We start from the raw sequence: 10,796 nt of genomic DNA on the forward strand, positions 1-10,796 counted from the left end.
ACTCGTCCTGGGGACTGACTTTTCATTCCTGCATATGTGTCCTTATATCACTGAAGTCTAATTTATCATCTTTGTTCTTATTCTTATGCTCTTAGTGTCATAACAAGGATAGATTCCCTAAGGACAAATCAGCTTTATAGGTTAGGCTCTTATGTCCAAGTCTTCAGTCCAGTTAGAGTTAATTCTGCGTGTGGTGTGAGGAGAGCACTCACTGCATCCCTCTGCATGATATCCAGCTTTCCCACCCGTGTGCTCAAGAGACAGTTTCCCTTATTGGATGGTCTTGTTACTCTCTGCAAAAATTCTGAGAGAGGCTGGAGTGGTGGCTCAGCAGTTAAGCACTTACTGCTCTTGGTTTCTAGAACCCCACTGGGGGCTTACAACCACCTGTAACTCTAGCTCAGGCACCAGGCACACATGCAGTACACATATATGCAAGCAGGACTTGCATACACATAAAATATAAGTGCATCTTTTTAAAAAATGAGAATAAGCCAGGTGGTTGCTACACGCCTTTAATCCCAGCACTCAGGAGGCAGAGGCAGGTGGATCTCTGAATATGAGGCCAGTCTGGTCTACAAAACAGTTCCAGGAGAGCCAGAACTGTTACTGTTACTGTTACTGGAAGGGAAAGACAGAGAGAACAGGGAAGCAGTTCAACGTAGATGCATGGGTTTTTGCAGACTTGGTTAAGCCTGTCCTTGTGCCCTGTTTGGGTTCTGAGCTTGCTAAAGTGATTTTAGAGTAGGTTGCTGCAGGTCCCCCAGCTTTGTTCTTTCTTGACATTGCGTTAGTTATTCTGAGTCCCTTACCATCTCACCATTTCTTATCTTGGCCAGAAAATGTTTTTCTCCCTCAAAATACTCTAGTACCAAACTCCCTCTCTATTACACAGTTCTTTTCTAATCTCCATCTTCCTCTTAATCTTTGAACACCTCGAGGTCTGTGTCTTGTCTCTTGTAGAATGCCATGCATAGGCCAGGCCTTGCTCTATAGCAGTGCACTGCAGTGACCTCAAAGGCAAAGGAGGGAGGAAGAAACCAGAAATAAGGACCAAAAAGATTCCCATTTGACCAAAGGATGTGGAGAAGTGGAGATGACACTGGGATGACTGAGCTGCGTGGAGCAGGAGGTTGTATATCTCTGTGGAGGTGGCAGATCACGAGCCCCCTGTTCTCTCCAGCTGAGAATGAGGCCTGGGTTCTTCCCCCATGCTTAAATAGCTGAGCCCCCTCAGCACAAGTGACTGGGAATGGTCAGAATTGGGAACACACTTTCACCCTGGCTTTCACCCTGCTTCTGGGTAGGTGAGAAAGTACAGAGTGACCAGGTCAGCAGAAATCTTACAGGTGCACAGTCATCCTCAGCTCCATAGTTTAAGGCCAGCCTGAATACATGAGCCCTTGTCTGAAAAAAACAAGACAAAAGTAAAAATCACTTCCCTGTTGATGAGCCGTATGTACACGTACATGCCTCTATCTCCTTAAGACCTTTTGTGCTCCACTGTCTGTCCCAGGTCATCCTGCCTTCCCCTGGGAGTTATCTCTGAGCATAGTTGCAGTGAGTGATCAGTTCTTCTCCCCTGCACACCCCACCTCTCCCCAGCTATCTGCATGTCTGCACTCCTAGCCGGGAGTACATTTTACTAAGCTAAAGTCTCCCAACTGTCCTCATGTTAATTGAAGATAGTCTTTCTAGAAGTAACATGGTAAAGTGGAAAGACCATGGGCTTTGGGATAGGACAAGCCAGAATCTGTGTCTCCGACCTGCCAGCTGGTTGGCATCACTAGACAGGTCACCGCTGTCCTGAAGTTCATGTTTCTGTCTGTGAAGTGTGGTAATACCATCATACGCAGGAGCTGGTGTGACAGTGTCAGTCACAGTGCTGAGAGCATAGTAGGTGATCATGAGTAGTTCTCCCTGTCTTCTCACCAAGACTTAACTCCAGTGTTGAACATACGGAGGTGCCTATAAATAATGCAGAGGCTTGCAGGAGTGAGTGCCCGGGTGTGTGTATGAAGTCCAGGACCTGGTGCCCGTGGCTCGGAAACCCAAATCACAGCCCTAGACTACAGCTGCTGGAGTCCAAACATGTGGGGCTGTGCTCCCTATCAATCTAACTTGGGGCAGGGATTTAGGTTTTCAGTTGAGGATCAGGTTGTCAGGAGGCCTTTCAGAGCCTTGTGCAGAAGAGGAAAGGCAAGGTCTGCAGTGAGCTCTCTGCAGGGCTGCAGCGGGCCCTCTGTAACAATGTGATGATCTCCTAGCCTGCTGTGGGAAGTAGCAGCATGGACCACACACCTCCAACAGCAGAAGTAGAACTCCACAGATGGGCTGGGCTCCACAACGCCACCTCTGGTTAAACACGAGTCCTGGGCACTTCTGTCATTGCTTTCTTAATTTTCTTGCTTGTTCTTTCTGTCAACACTACATCTGATGTACAAGTTTTTCATGAACTATTTCTTGTTATTTATATAGTACCAGATGGTATTCAACCCAGTTCACCTCACCCCCAAACAGAGGGCACAAAAGAAAAATCTCATTATAAAAGGGTAACTTAAATGCTGAGTGCCAGAATTTAGCTGGAAGTGCTGGAATCTTACTTTTTGCTGTGTTCATTCTAGCACAAACGCCATTTGTGCCCTTTGCTGAGATTTGCCTGACAGCCGCATGCACCCAAGTGGAGGTGCTTTTCTCTTTCTCACAAGTGTCGCACAAGCACACTTGTGTAGTGCAGGGCTTTAGATGAGCCTGCCTGTCTGAGCGGTGTCATTGGAGTGTCATGTTCTATCAGACTATCAGAACTATCACACACAACTAGTAAGTGAAATGACACCAGGCAAAGCATCTCCCACGGGAAGCCACACACACACACACACACCACAGCCATCAGACTACTCGTACTGCTGCCTAGTTTCTTTCTTGTTTTGGGGAACATGGTCTTGATGTTCAAGCCAGGGTACCCTTTAGTTTATGGTAGTCCTCCCACATGTTACCACACCCAGTTTTTTGACAATTTACATTACAGCTAAAACCAGAAATGGTGGTGCAGGCCTTCGAGCCCAGCACTTGAAAGATAGAGACAAATCTCTGAGTTCCAGGCCAGCCTGAGCTACATGGTAAGATCTTGTACCCCCAAAATACACAGCAACCTAAGCCATAACCATCTGGGGTAGTTGAGGGCAGGCATCAACCAACTGGAGTGGTATCAAGGCACAGGCACTGCTGACTGTCTTTTGTACATTTTTTTTTAGTAATAGAAATGGGCTGGTTGCTGAGCATAGTGGTGTGTGTTTGTGATCGGCACTTGTGGAGCTGAGGCAGAAGAATTACCAGGAGTTCAAAGCTAGCCTGGCCTAGATAGGCAGGGCTACAGGGCGAGACCCTGTCTCAAAACACCAGAAAGCATGAGGTTGAGAAACAAGGACTGGGACTGAAGCTCACAGGTAGAGCACGGAGACCCTGGGTTCCTTTCCAACACAAGAGAATAAAAACGGGCTGAGGAGATAATTCAGTCAGTAAAGTGACTGCCGTGATAAGCACCCAAGTAAAACGCCCGGTGCTGTGGCACTGGGGAAGTACAGACAAGCAGATCCTTGGCATGTGGTGGCCAACCCCCCCCAACTAGTGAGAGACCTGTCTCAAAACAAAGTAGACTCCTGAGAAAAAGTACCCAGGGTTGGCCTCTGGCCTCCACTCACGCATGCACACACATATACACATACATAAACACATACAATAAGAACAATGTCAGTTCTCATTATTTCCCAGTACTGTAAATTATTTTCTTCATTAAGCTAACTAAAGTTTAAAACCATGAATACTTGCTAAACTTCTTTCAATTTGACTGTACTTGACTAAAACTTAAAGCAGGTGGGAATCTCCTCACATGACGCATGTGAACATCAGTGTGATATCCATCTAGCTAACTAGCAAGAACTTGAAGCAGCCACGCAGCTACAATCTGCCTTGCATCAGAGATGCTTTATAACCAGTGACAGAACATGTCACCACTTCTCTTTATAGCTGTGTTCTGCGAGTGGGGAGCTGTCATCTTTAAATCATTGTTTATAAACTACACTTAAGATCGTGAACTATCCAGTGCCGCCAGCTTGGGAAGCACTTGTCATTTGTATGTTGATTCGAGGTGGGACATGAAATTCCCTCTGCCCAATTCCCCACGTTTGTTCCCCATGTTTGCTCATGCCTGGGTCCCTGTGTTCCAAGCTTTGCTATAGAACTGGGAAGAGGAAGATGAAGGGTGTCAGTTTGGGCCTTACCCTATGAGTTCACTGGGAATCAGGACGTTCATTGTTTGGTAGGATCAGATCTTTAAAATGGGATGAAAGAAAAGCCTGTCAAATAAGGTAACAGATAATGAGGAAAACATTACACATAGCTCACTGTACAGGCAGCTCCTGTTGGAGCTTTAACTGTTTCTCCATTGTTTCTATTTTTTCCCAGATATTTTTTTTTTTCTTTTACTACCAAACAAGGCTGTACTTCCAGCTACTGGAGAGGCTGAGCTAGGAAGAGCTCTCAAGTTCAGAAGTCATGAGAGCAGCCTGAACAACACAATGCAGTTCTGTCTCAGTCAATCAACAGATCCATAAATAAGATTTCCTTTTTCTTTTTTTGTATGCGTGTGTGGAGGTCAGAGGACAAGTTGCAATCATCAGTAGTCTTCCTTCCACCACGGAGGTCCCGGGTAGCGAACGCAGGGCGTCAGGCTTGGCAACAAGTGCCTTTACTTGCTGACAGAGTTCCCCTTCTCTATCTGGAGCCTGTGTTTGTTTACTTGGGTTTTGTTTGTTTGTTTGTTTTGGTAGAGACAGAGTGCTACTTATATGGTCCAGGCTGGCCCCAAGCTTACAAACCTCCGTCCTCAGCCTATAAATGTTGGGATCACAGGCATACACCATCACGCTCAGCTTCAAAAGCTGATTTGAAGTTTTGCAAGAGGCTCTTCACATTATTTGTAAAATGAAGGTGGGGGGGGGTAGAGAGCTGACTCAGAGATTAAGCGAACATGTTGCTTTTGAGATAACCTAGATTCACTTCTATAAAAATAAGTGTTTTCTTGCCAGAGACATGAAAGCCTTAGAGCTGCTGACCTCCCTTCTGAATGGATCCAAAGGGTTGGTTTGGCTTAAGAGGGCTTTGAACAGGCAGCCCTCTTAGGCTGTGAGAGGCCAGCTCAGCAGGGCTCCTTCAAGACAGGGTCAGGAATGAGTACATGCTAGATGACATAAGCTGAGAGCACCCAGCCCTCCTGCGTTCCACTAAACGACAGAGTAGTCTACACTATTAATTCTCCCTGCCTTCCAGGCCATGCCCCTGCTTCTCCCTTGGGTGTGCAAGCTTGTACTCCATTTTATTTGTTTATTTTGGGGTTTTTGTTCTGTTTTGTTTTTGTTATTATTTTACTTTGTTTTGTTTGAGACAAGGTCTATGTAACCCTGGCTGTCCTGAAACTCACTAGGTAGATCAGGCTGGTCTCCAGTTCATGGAGATCCCCCTGACTTTGCCTTCTGAGTGCTGAGATTAAAGGTGTGTATCCCCACTCTCAGCCTTATTTTTGTTCTTTTTATGTTTGTTTTGGTTTTGGTTGTTTGTTTGTTTGTTTAAGACAGGGCTTCTCTGTGTAAGAGCCCTGGCTGCCCTGGAACTCACTCTGTAGATCAAGCTGGCCTTAAACTCATAAAATCCATCTGCCTCCCAAGTGCAGGAGTTAGAGGCATGAGCCACCACCACCCAGCTCATTTTTGTTGTTCTTAACTAGTCAAAGATCACATCAGCCACACATGTACTTGTGTGTGTGTACTTGTATGTATTAGGGGGAGAGGGGAAGGTTGTAGCTAGGAGACTGAGTCAGGAAGATTGTTGTAAGTTTAAGGCCCACCCAAGTTACATAGTAAGTTCCAGGCCAGCCTGGACTACAAAGTAAGACCCTGTCTCAAGAAACCAATAAATAACAATAATAAAATCCCAAACTCTTCCCAGTTGACTTGAAAAGGGGTGTCTAAGTTAAATCTCTTTTACTTGTTTCTGGGTTTCACCTCATTGAGCCCAACTGCTAAATCTCTCCAGTCTCTCAAGCTACAAGTACCTGGAGTAAACACTCCTTCCCGTTCTTCAGTCCTGGTGGTTGTGTCTCTCTATGGCAGTGATTCTCAACCTTCCTAATGCTGTGATCCTTTAACATCTCATGTTGTGTTGGCTCTCAGCCATAAAATTATTTTTGTTGTTGGGTGGTGGTGGTAAACGCCTTTAGTCCCAGCACTCAGGAGGCAGAAGACAGCCTGGTCTATAAGAGCTAGTTCCAGGACAGGCTCCAAAGCTACAGAGAAACCCTGTCTCGAAACCCCCCCCCCCAAAATAAACAACAAAAAGCTATTTTTGTTGCTACTTCATAACTATAATTTTGCTAGTTATGAATCATAATGTAAATATTTGATATTTAGCCCCTGTGAAAGGTCATTCAACCCTAAAGGGGTTGCAGCCCACAAGTTGAGAACCACTATTCTCTGGGTTTAGACAGATTCTTACCCTCTGCCTAGTGATGTGGTGAGCATCCCTTACACAGCTTTGCTTGGGTGGGAACCTTAGGTGGGAACAGTAGGAAAAGAAACAGAGCCTGCACTCCATGCCACCGGTGAGGCTTGTTCTTATTCAGAGCAGCCTGTGTCACAGAGCTAGTATGTTGGCCGAGGCCAAGCCCTGTAGCACCAAGTAACCTAATTTCCACCCCCACACCCCTTCCTTGGTACTAGATAACACTGTTCCCCGATAGCATCTCTAAAACCTGGGCCTGTCCTGTCGCTGTTTCAGATGCCGTGGCAGAATGTGGAGCATGTTGGTGACCAGAGCCCTTACGTCACTTCTGTTATTCTCCACATTAAGCAGAACGTCCCTATCATCCGAGACAACCTGGCTTCCACACGGAAATACTTCACGCAGTTCTGCATTAAATTCGCAAAGTAAGTCCTGAGTTGTTTCTTGATGCACTTCTTGTTTTCACCTCCCAGGATAAAAGAGCAGGAGATGCCCATGGCCATTTCCCTGCCAGGAATTGTGCAGTTCACGAGCCGCACTGGCAGTCGACCCCAGGATCGCTCTCCAGATGTACCTCTCTGAGTGGGGAGAGACCTATGATGGCCCTGGTGTCGTTCTCAGTGGACTTACTTTACTGCTCTACTTAACTACCCAGCATGCCCAGTTTCTAGCTGGGCTCATCTGGGGCCTCCAGGAAAACTAGCATTCTTCTGTCCTCCAAAGGGCTGTAGTGTAGGAGCGAATGGGCCACTTTAGGACACGTGCATGCTTAGAGCAGCAGGCTTCAGCTGTGGCAGACAGGAACAATTTGGGGTATCTTGCTCTTCTCAGTTCTGTACATGAAACCTCTCCTTGCTCAGGTTTTTGTTTTTCAGTAAGTTCATGCGAGCATTTTATCTGACTAGAGTCTGAACTTCTCAGGAGTTGGACCATCGGTTGTGCCTTTGAGCCTTTACTTCTTTCTCCTCCTCCATAGGACTTGTTATTGTAGCTGTCAGAGATTATCCGCTTGTGGATGTCGTTACGTCCAGGCAAAGTACTAGAAATTAGGAGCAGCAAGTTGTTGAGCTCCAGTGCCGAAGTGATAGAGCAAGCACCACGTTCCCTGCCTTCTGGTCATGTCCTCGTGTGTGGCCATGTCTGCCTTGAATTTTGAAGCAAGGAAGTAGTTTGGTTCTTTGCCAGTCAACATCTGGCTCCGGCCCTGTTTCCCGAGAGGCCAGGCAGTGATGAGGGCCAGTGTCTCCTTTGACCAATTATCAGACACACAGTTTGGCAAGTTGCTTCAGGAAGGTCAGTGCTGTCCAAGCTACCGTATTTGGATTGTTCTCATCCAGGTCCCAACTGGCGACTCAGGCTTCTGAGTTGCTCTTTTCCCCAGATCTCTCCCGGTTTGTATTCAATTAGATTCCCCCATCTGACATAAATAAACCCCAAGGAACAACAGTGACAGAGTAGCTGTAGAGTTAATTTTAATTTCAAGCTCATCAGCAAGGCTTGGGCTGACTCCCCAGGGAGTACTTATGTTTGCAGGCCGCAGATGGACCAGAGCTGACATTCCCTTCCCTCTCTGGGTGCTCATTAATGTGTACTAAAAGCACTGCTGATAAATCACAGTGACATTCCCTGTAACCACTGCTACATTGTCTCTGTAAAACTCTGCTGTGACTCAAAACCTCTACTGTGGGCACCCAGGGGTCCGATTGAGCTAAGGTTGAAGTGAATAAGGAGTCCATTGCTCAGCCCGTCTAGTGTCAACCTCACATTCTGTCACCACCTTTTCATTTTATTACTAAGCTCATCCTGAGTGATCTGGGAATAAGGGTGCCCATCCCCCACATCTGGAAAAGTTTGGCTGTAGACCTAGAAAGTTTAGAAAGTTTTGTGCTTTAACTCTTGGTATCCTCCCTTGATTATAAAATCTCAGCCCAGACCAGTAGCCACTATTTTCATCCTGGTGACCCTTGGCAATGACACATCACATTGCTGGTTTTTCTTCTCCAAAGACTTGTGCCTGGATTATCCCCGTGTTTCTCCTGATCACCCAGCATGGACTAGTCAGGGCAAGGGCAAGGGCACAGCCTCAGCACTCCAGTGTGGAGGAGCTTCCGTTACAAGCCGGGTGTGCAGGTGTGAGTAGTCCCAAGTTTAGCCTCGCCTTACCTGGCTGGCTCAGGTTAAGGGCCAAGAACCCCTCCAGACCCTCTTATTCACACTCCCTCTAGATTAGTAGGCCCACTCCTCCCTGGACTGCGGGTTCTCTTCCATTGCCTCCTTTCCTTCTCCACAATTGTTAGTCCATCTGCGGCTGCATTGCCTCCGACATAATAACTTAACAAGGCCACTCCTGGTTGAAAATGCAGCTTGGATTACAGATGACTTCTCTCACCCACTAAACTAGAATACCTCTATTCCATGAAATTGTCCCACAAGTCCTTAGTTAGCAATGTGATTGCAGTGTGTGGAGAAGATGTGGTGAGACAGAAGGACCCGGACAAAGCATGGAGGAGGGAGGAGACAGATGGCAGCCAGCCTTGGTGGAAACCTTGCCCCTTTCCATCTTTCCTCCGTGGTCCAGGGCCCGGGGGCACTGCCTGCTCAGCATACTCTGGATCTTATCTAGTTATGCACGTGTCTACTTTCCACAGCTTTTGAACTACAGCAGCACAACAGCCTTCTTGACTCAGGCCCTGACTTGCTGGACTGTCACTGTCCTTCACCCTAAACAGCGTTACCAGGCCACCTGGCCTAAGTTGTCGCCCAGTGCTTGGCAGATTTTTTTAAAATCTTGTAATTTTTGTTTGGTAAGAGAATTACTGCCTTAGCTATTTATTTCTTGGTTTTGCTTTCAGATAACCTTACACTCCCATGTAGCTTCAGCTCTTGCCACTGTTCAGATATTTTCACTCACTGGTACTCAAATGGGCTTGAATGGCAAGGTGGGTTTTTTTTTTGTTTGTTTTGGTTTGGTTTTTTTGTTTGTTTGTTTGGTTGGTTGGGGTTTTTTTTGAGATAGTGTTTCTCTGTAGCTTTGGAGCCTGTCCTGGACCTCTCTGTAGACCAGGCTGGCCTTGAACTCACAGAGATCTGCCTGCCTCTGCTCCCAAGTGCCACCACTGCCCTGCTTGTTTTTGTTTTTTTGAGACAGGGTTGCACTATGTAGCTCTGGATGTCCTAAAATTCATTATGTAGACTAGGCTGACTTTGAACTCACAAGAAATCTGCCTGCCTCTGTTTCCTGAGTGCTAGGATTAAAGGCATGTGCCACCACACTTGGCATAAGATGGATTTTTAAAACTTCATATAACTTCAAGTCTAGAGAAAGTTAGGGCTCGAGAGTGGTTGGTTTAGGCTGGAGAGATGGCTTTGTAGTTAAGGGCACATGCTGCTTCTGCAGAGACCTCCAGTTCAGTTCTCAGTACTCACGTGGAACAGCTCACAACAGCCTGTAACTCCAGCTCCCAGGGATCCAGTGTCCTCCTCTAGCCTCCCTGGAACCTGCACACATGGCTACATGCACACACACAGACACATATACTAAAATAAAAATATATATACTTTTTTTAAAAACAAACAATTTCTTTAGTGTTTTGATGGCTTTTTTGACCTGGGATATTCTTTTGGACACTGGCCACCTCCTAAGAATGATGGTAGAATAACAAGTGTAGGTGTTTATCTAGCTCAACAGTGCCCTGAGCAGGAAGAGGGAGTCTCACACCAGCCTTGCTGTGAGGTCCTTTCCTCCAGGTGATTAGACTGCCATAGGGTAATTCTCCCTCTTAGGACCTGAAACAGTCACCAGTGGAACTGGCTGAAGCTCAGTAGTATTGACCTCTGTAGGACTGGAGTGTGGCTCAGTGCTAGAGTTCTTGCCACCTGAGTTCCATCCCCAACACCACAAACAAAAATAATTCACCTCTCCAGCTTAAGATGGGGTGAGCTTTCTGCAGAATCCCAGGCTGTTCTTCCTAAACAAAACTGGAGCTCAAGTTAGAAGGAAAGAGTAGGCTGTGTGGGGGGGGGTATAGGGGAATATAGTGTCTACCCGGAGTCTCGGTTTCCTCATGAAAGGAAGTAGAGCCTTAAAAAGTTTCTGCCACTTGCCACCTTTAATCCCCGCACTCGGGAACAGAGGCAGGCAGAGCTCTGTAAGTTTGAGGCCAGCCTGGTCTACAGAGAAAGTTTCAGGGTTACACAGAGAAGCCCTGCCTCAAATAAATAAATAAATAAAAAACAACCAA

The 10,796-nt window shown here is 46.5% G+C and overlaps 1 protein-coding gene across 1 annotated transcript in view; it reads left to right on the forward strand.

Moving 5' to 3' along the window:
• Vps53 (VPS53, GARP complex subunit) overlaps window positions 1-10,796 on the forward strand; it is a 131,409-nt gene that overhangs the window by 99,872 nt on the left and 20,741 nt on the right. The window contains exon 18 of the mRNA XM_005349525.2: window positions 6,832-6,980. Within this exon, the coding sequence (XP_005349582.1) occupies window positions 6,832-6,980 (149 nt within the window). The remainder of the gene's footprint in view (window positions 1-6,831; window positions 6,981-10,796) is intronic.

The sequence above is a fragment of the Microtus ochrogaster genome, chromosome 7, assembly GCF_000317375.1.
Source record: "Microtus ochrogaster isolate Prairie Vole_2 chromosome 7, MicOch1.0, whole genome shotgun sequence".
In the NCBI taxonomy this organism is placed as follows: Eukaryota; Metazoa; Chordata; class Mammalia; order Rodentia; family Cricetidae; genus Microtus; species Microtus ochrogaster.